This window comes from Caenorhabditis elegans, chromosome V (genome assembly GCF_000002985.6).
Source record: "Caenorhabditis elegans chromosome V".
NCBI classification, from domain to species: domain Eukaryota; kingdom Metazoa; phylum Nematoda; class Chromadorea; order Rhabditida; family Rhabditidae; genus Caenorhabditis; species Caenorhabditis elegans.
Window position 1 is genome coordinate 18082184 of NC_003283.11, and position 16204 is coordinate 18098387.

The 16204-nt window shown below is 32.7% G+C and overlaps 3 protein-coding genes across 10 annotated transcripts; 1 reads left to right on the plus strand and 2 right to left on the minus strand.

Annotated features, from left to right (window-relative positions):
• Positions 1-218: 218 nt before the first annotated feature.
• fbxa-106 (F-box domain-containing protein) lies at positions 219-3016 on the minus strand (the record flags this gene model as incomplete). 3 transcript variants are annotated; one of them, NM_001373185.3, is made up of 5 exons in its annotated part: positions 219-463; positions 509-1001; positions 1047-1151; positions 1201-1288; positions 2899-3016. In NM_001373185.3, the coding sequence occupies 5 exons, from the start codon at positions 2942-2944 to the stop codon at positions 275-277; spliced, it is 921 nt and encodes a 306-aa protein (NP_001360615.1). The 3 variants fall into 3 exon arrangements, with proteins under 3 accessions (NP_001360615.1, NP_507530.1, NP_001263923.1); NM_001276994.3 differs by having other exon boundaries at positions 275-463; positions 509-1151; positions 2899-2944; NM_075129.6 differs by lacking the exon at positions 2899-3016 and having other exon boundaries at positions 223-463; positions 509-1151; positions 1201-1464.
• A 509-nt stretch (positions 3017-3525) lies between these two features.
• On the minus strand, positions 3526-4041 carry Y59A8B.12 (MATH domain-containing protein). Its single transcript, NM_075130.7, has 2 exons — positions 3911-4041; positions 3526-3864 (listed from the first exon to the last, which is right to left on the minus strand). The coding sequence occupies exons 1-2, from the start codon at positions 4033-4035 to the stop codon at positions 3633-3635; spliced, it is 357 nt and encodes a 118-aa protein (NP_507531.1). The 5' UTR covers positions 4036-4041; the 3' UTR covers positions 3526-3632.
• Positions 4042-4939: 898 nt separating this feature from the next.
• slr-2 (Synthetic with Lin-35/Rb) lies at positions 4940-15935 on the plus strand (the record flags this gene model as incomplete). 6 transcript variants are annotated; one of them, NM_001269843.4, is made up of 9 exons in its annotated part: positions 4940-4979; positions 5025-5140; positions 5186-5289; positions 5338-5461; positions 6685-6792; positions 8076-8158; positions 9147-9375; positions 11804-12221; positions 15709-15935. In NM_001269843.4, the coding sequence occupies 9 exons, from the start codon at positions 4950-4952 to the stop codon at positions 15775-15777; spliced, it is 1281 nt and encodes a 426-aa protein (NP_001256772.1). The 6 variants fall into 6 exon arrangements, with proteins under 6 accessions (NP_001256772.1, NP_001256773.1, NP_001256774.1 ...); NM_001269844.3 differs by having other exon boundaries at positions 9192-9375; NM_001269845.1 differs by lacking the exon at positions 15709-15935 and adding an exon at positions 13377-13511 and having other exon boundaries at positions 4950-4979.
• Between the last annotated feature and the right edge of the window lie 269 nt (positions 15936-16204).

The following is a 16204-nucleotide window of genomic DNA, read 5'->3' on the forward strand; positions in this document are numbered from 1 at the left end:
AAAGAAAATCGTGAATACTTGAGGTTTTGTATAATTTGCACCGGTTATCCATGCATTTCCATGCAAATTAGTTAAAAAATCTAATAAATTTCAATTTTTCACTTATAGTTTTTCTCACAATTTCCAGCAAATTTTCGGGAAAATCTCCACTTTTCAACAAGGTTTGCAATTTAATACAAAAATGTCTCAAAATTGTAATTTAACAAGAAAAAAAACAGATTTCAACAAAACAGTTTATTTTAATGAGAACCACACGAGTGAACAACAGTTTAATTTATTTCTTCTTTTCGATTTTGATAGAAATATGATCGTATAAGAGGCTGAAGTGAGAGCCATTGTCATAGTCAACGCGAAAAGGTCTTCTAGCAATGAAATTTGGATTGAAAACTCGCACAACTCCAACGCTGAAGATATTTCTAGAAGTGATGATTCCAGACTCAAAAACAGTCGATTTCAAGAGAATCTGGAAAAAATGACAATTTTTTTGAAGGAACATTAAAAAACTAACATCTCTGATTTTAACAGCATCAGCGACAGAAAGATACGCCGTATCAATGAAGAAGTGGGTAAGATGGAAGAGATTTTCAATTGGGAAATGCTTCTCTCCATATGAATCAATAAAAATCGACTTGGCTCTTTTCCATTGCTCCATTTCAAATAATTGATCGACGTAATCTGGATTCCCGCTGCAGTAAATGCAAATTTCTTCTAGAAATCCTGGTTGAAGAAGCGGAAAAATTGTTGCGGCAAAAGTTGGAAGATTAATGGAAAAGTCGATTCTTTTTACCTTGTAGAGGTTTTTTGAATCGGACATTTCTTTGAACCAATTCATAAATGTTTCCTTCTTTTGAATACGATCATATCCTTGGAATTCAAGGACTTCCAATTGAAGTTTCGAGTTCTTCATCACCACTGACAAGTCTGTCTCAGCCATTTTCAAGCCGTTCACTCCTTTAAAGCGCTCATTCCGATCATTGTAGTTTACTGTGCAATGCGAATGACTGAAATCATAGTGAATTACAGTAGATTTTGCGTCAAGCAGCCACATCTGGAATTGAGAGTGATGGATGTTAAGTACAACGCGCTTGATTCCAGGATCCTTATTATCGACGATTGCACGAAAGTTGCGGCAGACTTTACGGACAGAAAGCCTGAAATTTTCAATTTAATTAATCCTCCAAAAACTAGTTCTGATTATACCGTTCGATTGGTTCAACCTTTTCCACAATTTTATGAATGACGTCCAATGGCAAATTCGACATCGATGGAGCCTTGGAGCACGGCCTCTCTCAATTTCATTTATTTCAAAATTCCTCTTTTTCTCTCACACTCTCTCACGTGAGATTGAAAATTGAATAATATATGTGTTTTTAAATTAAATTCAAAATATTGACGAAGAAACAACTTTGGTATAAATACTGATTTGTTAGGACCGATACCAAATGGTAATTTTCGGACATATTTGATCTCGTAGACAACGGCTCACTATTTCAGTGATCTTTAAAGTAATAAAAAATTCTTCAAAGTTTGGTACAGAGAAACTGAAGTAGTTACATTTGTAGAAACTTACATAACTTATAAACCTACCGTATTCCTATCGTACCCAATTACCGTATTTCCTCTATTAGTCTTGAATGCAAGACTAATTTTCAATTGACCCGTAGGGGTGCAAGACTAATAGAGTCCGCATGACTGATTTTCGATTGGTCCGTAGGGGTGCAATACTAATAGGGGTGCAAGACTAATAGAAGCTGCAAGACTAATAGAGGAAATACGGTATATTTTTTGTCGTACACTGATGGAAAACTGATGAGACTTTCCCGGCAGGGTTCACAAGCTGAGTTATTCATTGGTGGCCTCGGTTTCAGTCGGTTGCCGACTGTAAAGACGGGATCCCGTACGGGAAAAACAAAAAGTGACATATGAAAAAGGTATCAGACGGTACTAATCCAGACTTTGTTATTTTTTGCTTCTTTGAGATGATTGTGCAAACGGATAATTTCGAATACCTTCGTGGTATCTCTATCAAAGTTTTTCAAAGCATTGAATCTTTACATAGCTTAAACTATGTATTTTGTGAGAATAGCCAAGTATTATGAACATAGAAAATGTTTCTTGTGTTATCAAGATTATTTTTGTAGTTCAAAGTTTCTTGATAGCTTTTCTGGTTACCGAGTTATATGTTTTCAAAAGCGTTCACATCAACTATTATGCTTGCGGTTGTCCAAAAATTACAATCGCATTGTCTTAAAACTGAAGTTACTCAATCAGTTTTTGATCAAATCAGGTGATTGACATCTTAATCTCTTCCTTAGAGAATTTTGCAACTTTTGGTGAGGTTGAATTTTTGATTATGTCTTGGTGCGTCTCGTAAAATTAGGAAAACCCGCCAAAAATTGTCGTTTTTTAACGATTTTTGGAGTTTTCAGGCCTAATTCTTGTTTTGAAGATGCCGACGTCAATTTTCATCAAAAAACCTTCATCAAAAACAGAAAATAATCAGAAAAAAATTATCTACAAAATGGTGGCCTTCAATTTTCAAATTTCTCTTTTCAAGGATCACTAGAGGTCCCGAAAAAATCCATTTTTTGAGGTAGCCTTTTGTTTTTCCGTCTGCCGGCGTCGTGAACATCACTAACCTAGATATTTGCATAAAAATAGATACACTTAGTCTTAATTGACAATATATTAATAAAAAACTTAAAGATTTATCAGCGAATCGCCGGCTTTAATCAGTTTTGTCTGGAAAATCACTAATTTTGAACTTTCACATGTGGGCGTATTCATAGGTGATTTACAATTTTGCCCTTTTTCATATAATTTCTATGTGTTTGATCAGGCAGTTAGTAAATTTTTATTAGATTTTGTTCACTATCAGCCGTTTCCGGCCTATTTTACCGTTTTCAGTACAAATTCGGCTCAAAAAGCTCACTCTCTCGCCCATGAGAGACACAGAGAAAGTTCATCACGTCAATTTGATTTATTTTTTGAAATGAAGAGAGGCCGTGTTGGAGCTGAAAAAAAAGTTTTAGGTTTGAATTCGAGAAAGTGTATTTTTTCTTAGTTAAATTCACTGAAAATCCGTCAAATTCTCATAATTTCAGTCCACTCAATTTATCAGTAGATGTGGCAATTTAAACCGTAAAATTCTTACATTTTCAACGAATTCATTTTTTCTTCCAAATTATCGGTCATTTTTCTGGCGAAAATGTTCTTACCAAGGGAAATTGCCAGAAAATTGAAAAGAATAAGAGAAAAATCATACGAAAAGAAACATTTTGTTATAACACTCTATTTTTCAGCAGAAATTAGCAAAAAAATCGCACTTTAAACGTTAATCTCTACTTTTAAGTGAAAAACAACCAAGAAAATCTAAAAATGAGCCAGAAGCTCGTCAATTAGAATGCCGAGTACGCAAACACTTGATATTGCGTACTTCGCCGACTACAGTACTCCAACAGAATTTATTTCGAAATATTTGATTTCCTTTACGGAAAACTTGAGAAAATAATCATAAAATTGGTTAAAATTCAATATTTCACTGATAATCGACAGAATAAGAAATTAATTCAAAGTATACACATAGTTACAATTAAAAATATATCACAAATTGCATAAATTCAAGTGGAAATTCAGAAATCAATATAAGCAGTAATCTTGATGGCTCCATTGTCAGCAGGTTGGTCAATTCGCATTCCGAATGTATGATTCCGTGAAGAAACTGTCACATCAAAGTTTTCTCCGACTTTTACTTGTCCATATTGAGCTTCCAGCAGGAATTTGCATGGGATTTCGTATTGTAGCCGAGAACGAGTGACCAGCTGTGTGTAAAGTTGGCCTCCGTCGCTGTGAAGAATGAGATCCCTGGAAAAATTAAGGTTTTCAGGGAGTTTTCTGGCATAAAAAGTACCATTCGATGCCTCGCATCTCTTCCCATTCCGATAAATCTTCATTTCTGTTGTGAAAATCGGCGGCAAATCGAGTTCGGTTGATGATGTAGCCGTTTCGGTCCTCCTCGTTCCCATTATCGGCCATTTTTGCTGAAAAATTCAAATTTTTACTCGAGTTTTGGGAGAAAAGGTGAAAAAACCTCAAAAATGTTGGTTTTCAGGGGGGGAAAAGTGGCAAATTGCACAGTTTTTACTAGAATTTAGCGTAGATTTTCAAATTAAAAGCAAAAAACTATGGAAAAAGCAAAAAATTCGCTGAAAAACGGACAAAAAAGACTTTTTTTTCAAAATGCGCCGCCGAATTCGAAAAAATGATGATTTGTGCATTTTTGCGTCGCGGTGTACTGCGTACTTTTGAAAAAACTGCGGGAAATTTGAATTTGAATTTAATTTGCAGGAATATCTGCTTGACTTTAGCGTGTTTTATTGAATAATTCATCTAATTTTGAAGATTATTGTAAAATATGAATAAAAACGACAAATTTTATATATTTTCTGTGTTTTCCTATTGTGCATTTTCAGAGATTATTCGCTGGAAACTTGGAAATTGACTTTATTGGGCAAAAAATGTTTATTAATCGACATTAATACTGAAATGATACGTAAAAATTGAAATTCTCAAGATTTCTTCGTCATTTGTTCGTTAAAATCCACTTTCTTGACGATTTTCTTTAATTTTCGGGCTTCTAAAGTGATTTTCAATTATTTTTCAAATTCCCACACATTTTCTAATGTTCAAAGTGTATTTTTTTTTCTTGGTAGCTTGAAACCTCTGAAAACCTCTGAAATCCACCGAAATTTTTCTTCCAATTCGAATTTCGCGCGCATTTCACCGTTTCGAGTCCAATGGAGCGCACTTGCATTATTTTCGAGACATTGAATTTTTCGCCTATTTTCCTCGGTTTTTCGTCATTTTTTCTGGATTTTTCTCATTTTTCCAATGTTTTTTCGAGTTTTTTGATGAAAAAATCGATTTTCTTGATTTTCAGACCACCGGAAATGTCGAAAAGTGAGCATTTCGTCAGTAAAGTGAGTCGGAACCTGGGAATTTCCGTAAATAATCCAGAAATTCAGGAAAACTGGCAACATCTCATCATGAAGCCGGGACCATCGAATTTGGCACTTCCGACGACTCAAAAATTCCGACAAACTTCGAATGGAAGGACAATGAAGCAGACTTGGACCTGCGGGTGAGAAATTTCTGGAAAAAATCGAATTTTTTTCAATTTTTTCAGAGTTTGCCGGAAGGAATTATCGTCAAAACGGAGTTATACAGAGCATATGAATATTCACAACAAATCACGGCCATTTCAATGTGAACATTGCGTTTATGCTGCAGGTTTTGGCGGAAATTCGCGAAAAAACTGCCTAAAAATTGATTTTTCAGCCTCCCAAATGACTCTACACCGTCATAAACTCCGAAATCACACTCCAAAAGCTGAATGGGGATATCGGTGTCCCTATTGTGATGATGCGTACATGGAACCTGCTGGATATCAGCAGCATGTCCAGTAAGTGGACGGAAACCTGGAAAAATCGATGAAAAATGGCTCAAAGCTCATGGGAAATTGAAAAATTCGGCCAATTTTCACCCAAAAAATTCGAGAAAGCACTGATTTTACACGTAAAACCCAGGAGTTTCATCAATTTTCCCTTTTTTTTTCGCGGAAAAGCCGAGATTCGGTGAAAAAATGGCTGAAAAGTCGATAAAATCTGCAATTTTTCCCGTTTCCGACGGGAAATTCAGCTTAAAATGGCAAAATTCATATTATTTTTTTTCTATTTTTGGCGGGAAACTGAAGAAAATTCGAAATTTTAGGTGAAAAAAATGAAAAAACCGCAAAAATTTCCAGATTTTTCGGTGAAAAATGGCGTAAATCAACGAAAAACTGATTTTTTTCAGCTAAAAATCGCTTTTTAGTGAGAAATTAATGAAAAAAATGGCTGAAAAGCCGAAAAATTTTGAAGGTTTTAGAATGAAATTCAGCAAAAATTATGAAAATTGTCGAAAAATTTCCACATTTTCCAACATTTTCAGCGTTTTCGACGGGAAAACTCTCTAAAAGCGTGGTTTTTCATTGAAAAAACGCTGAAAATGTTGGAAAATGTGGAAATTTTTCGACAATTTTCATAATTTTTGCTGAATTTCATTCTAAAACCTTCAAAATTTTGGCTTTTCAGCCATTTTTTTCATTAATTTCTCACTAAAAAGCGATTTTTAGCTGAAAAAAATCAGTTTTTCGTTGATTTACGCCATTTTTCACCGAAAAATCTGGAAATTTTTGCGGTTTTTTCATTTTTTCACCTAAAATTTCGAATTTTCTTCAGTTTCCCGCCAAAAATAGAAAAAAAAATACTATGAATTTTGCCATTTTAAGCTGAATTTCCCGTCGGAAACGGGAAAAATTGCAAATTTTATCGACTTTTCAGTCATTTTTTCACCGAATCTCGACTTTTCCGCGAAAAAAAGGGAAAATTGATGAAATTCCTGGGTTTTACGTGTAAAATCAGTGCTTTCTCGAATTTTTAGGTGAAAATTGGCCTGAAAAGTCAGTTTTCTGGCCGAATTTTTCAATTTCCAATTTTTTGCACAGAAAACGGCGGAATTTCGGGTATTTCGTGAATTTTTCGCCGATTTTTTTCCGATTTTTTTCCGATTTTCAGCAAAAAAATACAGTTTTCCGCTGATTTTTGCGATTTTTTCACGATTTTTTATAAATTTTTCTATTTTCAGACAACGTCATCCGGGACTTTCAGCAACATATGGATGCCCATTTCGAATTTGTAAATTTACTTCGAAATCTCAACGACATTTCCGCGAACATCTTGTTAAACACGATAGGTTCGCGTAAAAATTCGATTTTTTCCACCCAAAAATCGAAAAAATCGAGTTTTCCGTCGATTTTCCCAGCGAAAACACGCGAAATTTGAAGAAAACCCGGGTTTTACAGCGGAAAATCGAAAAATTCCAGAAATTTTCGATTAAAATACTGAAAATTTGATGAAAAATGCCTGAAATTCGTACAAAAACCCCATTTTTCTTAAAAATGTGAAGTTTTAATTAGAAAAATGGTAAAAATTAATCATTTTTGCACTAAAAATCGGCTGATTTCCAGATATTTTCCACTTTTTCTGATGAAAATTTGACTTAAAAATTAAAAAAAAAACCCAATTTTTCGCGAAAAAATGTACTAAAATTTGAGAAATTCACATTTTCAAGCTAAAAAATTAAGTATTTAAGGGTTTTTGAGCTTTTTTCCATTCAAAAACCCGGGAATTTTTTTCTTTTTTCGACGAAAACTGAATTTTTGAGTCGAAATATCACAAAATTTGGGATTTTTCGACACTTTTCACCGATTTCTACTGCGAAATTCACTGGAAATTGAAGAAAAATAATAGAAATTTATATAAAAATCGATTTTTCAATTAAAAAAATCCGCCAAAATTTTGAAAATTCCCGGAAAATTGAGTTTTTCAGTGATTTTCAAGCGAAAAACCATAAAAATCATGGAAAATTTGAAAAAAAAATGACAGAAATTCGTACAAAAACCCCATGTTTCTTTTAAAAATCTGCAGTTTTCAGTGGAAAAAGGCAAAAAATTAGTCATTTTTGCATTATAAATCGGCTGAAAAACTATAATAAAATAAGCTTGATTTGGGTCTGCTAGACTACAAACTACATAAAATATTTAGCAGACCATCATTTTTTCGACTGAATTTTTTGCATTTTCAGACGGTAAAATTGTGATTTTATGCATAATTTTTGCCTAATTCCAATATTTTCTCTATGAAAATCGATTTTTTTGAGTCAATTTTCATGAATTTTCACCATTTCGGAAAAAGAAAATTTAGAGATTTTTCCTGCAAAAAATTCGACAAATTTTGGAAAACAGCAGCTGATTTTCTACTTTTTTTTTCAATTTTTAACTCGTTTTCTTGAGAAAAATGCAATTTTTCCAACGTTTTTCACCTAAAAACTTTGAAATTTCCTTATGAAATTGAATAAAACAACCGAAAATTCCGATTTTCGATCGAAAAAACAGTATTTTTCCACTAAAAACCCTGAAGAAATTCAAAATTTTCATTAAAAATCCGCTGATTTTTCACTAATTTCTCATTTTTCAGAAGTGATAAAATCGAAGAAGGTGTCGATCCGTGTGCTCTTTCAAATCAGCAACTTGTTCGTTATATGGTCCTCGATGAAATGGGTACGGACTGCTGAAAATTGCCCCGAATTTCAGAAAAAAAATCGGTGAAAAATCGGCGAAATACCCGAAATTCCGTTGTTTTCTGTGCAAAAAATTGGGTCTGCTAGTGTTTTTTCGTAGTTTGTAGCCTAGCAGACCCAAATTCTATTTTTCACGATTTGTCTCAAAAAATCACTCAAAAATTTGTGAACATCCTGAAAAAGTAGCTGCAAATCGACATTTTTCACGTTTTTTATGTGAAAATCGCCAAAATTTCATTAAAAATGCTAGAAATCTCAAAAAATTGAGCTCGAAATGTAATTTTTGCCAGCTTTTCCAACAAAATTGTTCTAGAGTTTTTTTTTTCTGAAATTTCCCGGAAAAATTGTCAAAGTAATTTATTTTTTGATTTAGAACCCAGAAAACTGACTTAAAACCACGAAACTCGTCCCATTTTTCACGAATTTCACATAAAAATTGTGAAAATTCGATAATGGTCTGCTAGTGTTTTTTGTAGTTTGTAGCCTAGCACACCCAAATTCAATTTTTCACGATTTTTCTCAAAAAATCACTCAAAAAATTGTCAAAATGCAGAAAAAGTAGCTGAAAATCGAAAAACACATGAGTTTTTTGAGGTTAATGTGTAATTTTAGGCCGTAAAATCTCAAAAAATGCCCAAATTTCATAAATTTTTCCAGATTTTTTTCTCAAAAATTCGATTAAAAACGGATTTCAGGAAAATATATGATATTTTTGATTTAAAACCCAGAAAACTGGTGAAAAACCACGAAAATGAGCCAATTTATCACGAATTTCTCCTAAAAAATTGTGGAAATTCGATGAAAACCCATTATGGTCTGCTAGTGTTTTTTGTAGTTTGTAGTCTAGCAGACCCAAACTCACATTTTTGCGAATATTTTAATTTCCAGTATTTCTAGTGTGATTTTTTTTGTAAATTTTGATAAAATAGCGTTAAAAAATTATTTTTGTTATATTTTTTCCAAAATAGGAATCGGATTTCAACGTGGATATACCTCATATTCGTCATCATCAGGTGCTTCTTCTAAACCGCCTACAGTAACTATCCGTGCGAGAACCAATGTCACAATTGCACCGAAAATTCAGGGAGTAGTGACGTCATCACAACCACCGCCTGTCGTAATATGCCGGAATGATGAGCCAAAAATTGTGTGGCATTTGGAGAAAATGTGCAACAAAAAAGAAGACATTTCGAGGGGGTAATAATTGGAAAAATTCCAGAAAATGTGGCAATTTTTGAGTGGAAAATACGAAAAATTTGGATTTTTCAGTAAAAAATTAGGAAAAAACTGGTTTTTTTTTCACGTAGAAATAGACGAAAAATCTGAAAATTGGAAGTTTCTGCGAAAATTCTTGGAATTTTCATGTTTTTGCCTCAAAAAAAAAAAAGTTTTTTTTATGTAAATGATAGGAAAATCTCGAATTTTTAACGAAAAGATTTTTGAATTTCAGAGAAAATTCTCAAATTTTTCATTTTTTTTTCTGTAGTTTTAAAACTAAATTTAAGTAGAATTTTAGTTTTAAAACTACAAAAAAAAAGAAAAATTTGAGAATTTTCTCTGAAATTCAAGTTTTTCGTTAAAAATTGACCTTTAAAATTGTCCAAAATTCCCACCCATATTTTTTGACAATTTTCAGCGGGGAATTCAAAATTTCAATCAATTTTCAGAAAAAATTCTCATTTTTATCCGATAAAATCTAAATTTTGGGAATTTATATGCAAACAATTCAATTTTTCCCTCCAAAATCCCCAAAAAATTGATATTTTTCTTGAAAATGTCGAAAATTTCGGTAATTTTTCGGAAAAAAGCTTGAATCCCACCCCTAAAAATCCAATTTTCCATCCAAAAAATCCTCCTAAAATATCCAAAAAAAAATTGGAATTTAAGCCGAAATTTTCGAAAGAAATATTCAAATTTCCAATTTTTCATCAGAAAATTTTTTAATTTTCACCTAAAAATCCTTTTTTTTTTTCAGCCAAAACCCCAAGAAAACTTTAAAATTTCCAGCAAATCCAATTTTCAGCTAAAGTTTTTCAGAAAACCAGCGAATTACCAAAAAATTCTACATGAAAATCCAATTTATCAGCAGAAAATTCCCGCAAAAACTCTAAAATTTCGAAAATTCTCACAGAAAATCCAATTTTTCAACCAAAATACCACCAAAATCCCTCAAATTTCTGAAAATTTGACCTGAAAATCCAATTTTTCATCAGAAAATTTCCGAAAAATCCTCAAATAATCCAATAAAAATCCAATTTTTCCGAAAAAATCAAAAATTTTAAATATCCAATTACAAAAAGTTCAATTTTTCAGCCAAAATACCACTAAAATCCCTAAAAATTCTAAAATTCCACAAAAATTCCACAATTTTTTAGCCAATAATTTCAATATAAGCATATCAATTTTTGCTAGAAAACCATCGAATTTCCTTAAAATTTTACCTAAAAATCCAACTTTTCCCTCCAAAATCTTCAAAAATCACTAAAATTTCCAAAAAAAAAAATCCAATTTTCAGTCAAAATTAACAATAAAAGTATGATCCCACTTAAAAATCGTAGTTTTCATTTTCAAAATCCTCAAAAACTCTTAAAATTTCATGAAAAATCACTCAAATCATATAAAATCCCAACTCAAAATTCATTTTCCCCTCAAAAATTCTCCCCAAAAATCCCTAAAATATCCAAAAAAAAATCCAATTTCAAATCCGAAATCTTCCAAAAAAGTCTTCAATTTTCCAATTTTTCATCAGAAAATGTTTAAAAGTTCAAAATTTCACCTAGCACTGCAACTTTTTCCTCACGAGGGACGAGGAAAAGTGGTTTCTAGGTCATGGCCGAGGGGCCGACAAGTTTCAGCGGCCATTTATCTTGCTTTGTTTTCCGCCTGTTTTCTTTTGTTTTTCATCGATTTTTCCCGTTTTTTCTTAATAAAACTGATAAATAAATATTTTTTGCAGATGCTAAAACAATTTCCAAGTAAAAAAATTATGTTATCAGTGGGCAAGCAGCGGTGAAAGTGGTCAATGTAATATGATGGATTACGGGAATACAAAACCTAAACTTTTTCTGAAACATGATACATATGCTGCTTAAATGCTGAAACTACCTGATTTTCATATCGAGACCGCTGAAAAAGTTTTGAGGTTTTCAAAATTCAACCTTTTTGAAAAGGTCGAGATTTTCGCACAAAATGTTGAATTTTAAAAATCTCAAAACTTTTTTAGCGGTCTCGTTATGAAAATCAGGTAGTTTCAGCATCTAAGCAGCATATGTATCATGTTTCAGAAAAAGTTTAGGTTTTGTATTCCCGTAATCCATCATATTACATTGCCCACTTTCACCGCTGCTTGCCCACTGAATACATGATTTTTTACTTGGAAATTGTTTTAGCATCTGCAAAAAATATTTATTTATCAGTTTTATTAAGAAAAAACGGGAAAAAGCTGTGAAAAACAAAAGAAAACAGGCGGAAAACAAAGCAAGATAAATGGCCGCTGAAACTTGTCGGCCCCTCGGCCATGGCCTAGAAACCACTTTTCCTCGTCCCTCGTGAGGAAAAAGTTGCAGTGCATCTAAAAATCCATTTTTTCAACCAAAATTCCCTCTAAAATCCCAAAAATTTCCAGAAATCCAGTGTCAATTCCTCCACAACGCCTCCTGACTCATCATCCACCACCACCTCAATCGACTCGTTATTACGTATCATCACATGCCACGTCATCATCAGTGACGTCACTTCATAATACCTCCACGTCATCATTAATGACGTCATCCACCACATACGTGGAACCCCTCCCACAAACATATTCAGAAATAAATCCAGAATTTGAGTGTGAAGCTGATGAAGATGATGATTATTTAATGGAAGCTGGAGAAGCTGGAGAAGCTGAAGCCGAGGAAGAAGAAGAAGAAGCTGAAAATGACGTCATAGAAGGAGAATATGAAGATGATGGACCGCCTGTATTGGAATCTTTTGGAAATGTATCTATACAACAACCAATACAACATTTAATTATGATGGAAGAGCAATGGAGTGAAGATGAGGTAGAAAATGACCGGATTTAAAGTTGAAAACCGAAAAAATGGGTGAAAATTGAAGAAAAACCATGGAAATTAGTGGAAAATCGGTTAAAATGTGGAAATTGGCACGATTTTGAGCCAGAAATTACGAAAAAGCAAGTGGAAATTGACCTAGAAGTTGATATTAATGGAAAATCAGTTAAAATCTAGAAAATGGCATGATTTTTAGTGAAAAACAAATGAAAAAGGAATGATTGATTAAAAAACTGTTGGAAAATTTGACATAAACTTTTTGAAAAGTCGGTTAATGTCGGAAAATGTTCAAATTTACGGAATTTTTAGTTAAAGAACGGGAAAATTGAAGAAAAACGGCCCAAATGTTCAAGTTTAAGCTATTTGCTGTGAATAAGTAACAGAAAAAAATGGTTTCCGGGAAATTTCATCTCGGAAATTAAAAAAAAAAGATATAAAAACCCTGAAAATCGTGAAAGATGGCGTAAAATCTCGATTTCAAGGTATTTGATTGATTGAAATAAAAAAATCCGGGAAATTTTGAAAATTTTGCTCTCTAAAATTGCGAGATTTTCACAATTTTTCAAGGGAAAATCATCATTCTATCGAAATTTGTGACTTGTGTGTGCAATTTGATGATTTTGGGCTCAAAATCCATGGATTTTGGGTGTTTAATCACAAATTGCACACATTTGTCACCGGAGATGCGGAAGCTATGCCCAAATTTTCAATTTTTCGAGAAAATTGTATATTTTGTAAAGCAGATTAATTATAGGAATGTTATTAAAGGGGGAGTAGAGTTTGTGGGGAAATATATGTTTCTGACTCTAATTTTGCCCCTGATGACGAATATCGATGTGAAAAAATTCAAAAAAATTTCCCTGGTTTTATATTAATTTTTAAAATCCGAAAATTCATTGGGTGCCACTATGTGAGTTTTCAAACGCAAAATTTTCCCGCCAGAGACGCCCCGCCCACGAAACCGTGCCGCACTTGTGGGTTTACGAGCTGAATATTTTCCTTCTATTTTTATTTGATTTTATACCGATTTTCGTCGATTTTTCTCATTTTTTTGGTGTTTTTCATTGAAAATTTTGTGATTTTCGTAAATTTATTCCTATTTATTAATAAAAACAAAAACAATTCCATTAAATATCCCATTTTCAGCGCAAAATCGACTGGAGACGAGGAAAATCGTCTGGAGATAGAACGGATCAACAAGATTATTATTATATCATTAATAATATTTATCAATTTTCTTCTGACAGTCTCATTGAGATTCTTATTTACGCCAAGAAATAAATTTAACATTAAAATTGTTCATTTTTGAAAAAAAAATAATAAAAAAACACATTTTTTGGAAAAAAAAATAAATTTAAAAAATTGTCCTCGAGGATCCTCCGGAGCGCGTCGAATCAATGTTTCCGGAACTCTGAAAATTAAATGTTTGTATTATTGTAGAACCCTTTCGTTATTGAGATTCGATAACTTTTAAGTAATAAAATTTTCGCAGTAAGACATTAAAACATTTCACAATTAAGCTGGTTCTGAACTGTGTGAAGTATATTGAAAAAAACTAACTGATACAAAAATATAATTTTATGATAGTTTTCTGGATGTCCCAATATAAACGATGTCAATTCTGCGACATGGTACAGTCATCCACGAAAGTAACCCGAATACCGACAAAAGAAGAGGAACGCCAACTTTGGATAGACGCTCTAGGGGCTGATTTTGGTCGGAAAATAGTCGGGAAAAAATATGTGTTTATCTGTCGCTTTCATCTCAGTAATACGGAATTTTCAAAAATCGATACCAAATCGGCTAGAAGAATTCCTCGAGTAGGACGTGTTAGTACTTATACTAGAACCGCTGCATCCCGAAAAAGATCACTTAGAGAGTCAAGTGGTGAAAATGCTGAAGAGAAAATTGATGAGATGATCAGTAGTGATAATTTAATCGATTTTTCAGTGAGTAAATCGTTTGAAATGAGTTGAAAAAATTGACTTATTTATTAAAATATCCACTTTTGAAGGATGATCAGATTCGTGATGACACCCAAGTAGAGCCTTTTGAGCCTGAAGATGAACTTCGTCATGCCGCTGATTTTTTTGATGTTCTACGCTTAAATTTTCAGCGAACGAACTATTTTTTATATTTTGATTGTTTTTAAATAATATTTGCCATAAGAAATTCTCACTTTTCCAGGAAACGTCGTTTCGCCGCGATTTTCCTCGTCTCCAGTCGATTTTGCGCTGAAAATGGGATATTTAATGGAATTGTTTTTGTTTTTATTAATAAATAGGAATAAATTTACGAAAATCACAAAATTTTTAATGAAAAACACCAAAAAAATGAGAAAAATCGACGAAAATCGGTATAAAATCAAATAAAAATAGAAGGAAAATATTCAGCTCGTAAACCCACAAGTGCGGCACGGTTTCGTGGGCGGGGCGTCTCTGGCGGGAAAATTTTGCGTTTGAAAACTCACATATAGGCATCCAATGAATTTTCGGATTTTAAAAATTAATATAAAATCAGGGAAATTTTTTTGAATTTTTTCACATCGATATTCGGCATCAGGGGCAAAATTAGAGTCAGAAACATATATTTCCCCACAAACTCTACTCCCCCTTTAAATTGATTGAGAGGTAAGAAACACGGGAATTTTGAATATTTTGGGCGAAAATTTCAAGAAAAATGGTTAAAATTGCGGGAATACGCAAAAAATCGTGGATTTTCACAATTTCTCTTAACGAAAATCACCATTACAATTAAATTTGTGACTTGTGTGTGCAATTTTTTGGGCTCAAAATCCATGGATTTTGGGTGTTTAATCACAAATTGCACACATTTGTCACCGGAGATGCGGAAGCTATGCCCAAATTTTCATTTTTCAACAGCAAACTTCTCGTGAAAAATGGATTTTTTGGAAACTTTAAAAAAAATGGTTGAAAATCACAGAAAAACGTACAATTTTTGGAAAAACGCCCGTTTATTGGCAGTTCGGGAAAAACTTGAAATATCCCCAACAAAAAACTAGTTTTTGTTAGTTTTTCGGGCGAAATGCCTTTTCTTAAGTTAGCCTAAATGAATCTGATCCTGAAAAAGTTCAATTTTTGTGGCAAATGCGCTCTATTGATAATAGTAGATACGAATTTCTGATATTTCCCCCACTTTGTAATTGTTTCTGAAAAAGCCATCGACTTTAAAGGGACATGATCTACCTCATGTCCCTTTAAAGTAGGTGTGCCCCAGCACAAATACACTGTGGAAAATACATGAAATTGTATCTACTATTCTCAATGGGGCGCATTTGCTACCGGGGACGCGGAAGCTATGCCCAAATTTTCAATTTTTCAACAAAAAAAGTTCAAATTGACTTGAAAATACGCTTAATCAGCGTAAAATTTCACGAAAACTCGAAAAAACTCTTTTTTTTTGTTGAAATATGCCTAAACTTCAGCCAAAAATGTTTTTAAAAAAATGTTTTTTTCAGGTTGCTTCTTCCCCTACAGCAGATGGCAGCGTCTTCCCGAATGGTTTAATCGATGAGGAGCTCGATTAGATTTCTCAATTTTTCAGTTAAATTTTTTAACTTTTTATGTGATTTTTTGCCATTTTTACCCCCACAAAAAAACGGGATTTTTGTGTTAATTGTGTGATTTTTATGGCATTTTTTTCGACGATTTTTTCTGTGATTTTTCATAATATTTTATTTTGATTTTTTAACGATTTTTCTCTCTGATTTGGTCGTTTTTGGGGTTTTTAGCCCATTTTCCTTATTTTTTTCCGAAAAATTTCAGTTTTTATCAATTCTGAGGAGCGATTCAGACTCGAAATCTGTAATTTTTGGTAAATTTGCACAAATTTCGAATTTTTAGCTTATTTCAGCGAAAAAAAAATCAATTTTCTGTCATTTTAATTCAAAAATTTGCTATTTTTTGGTTGTTACATTTAAAAAATTTTCAAAAACCTGTTGTTTTACTAAAAAA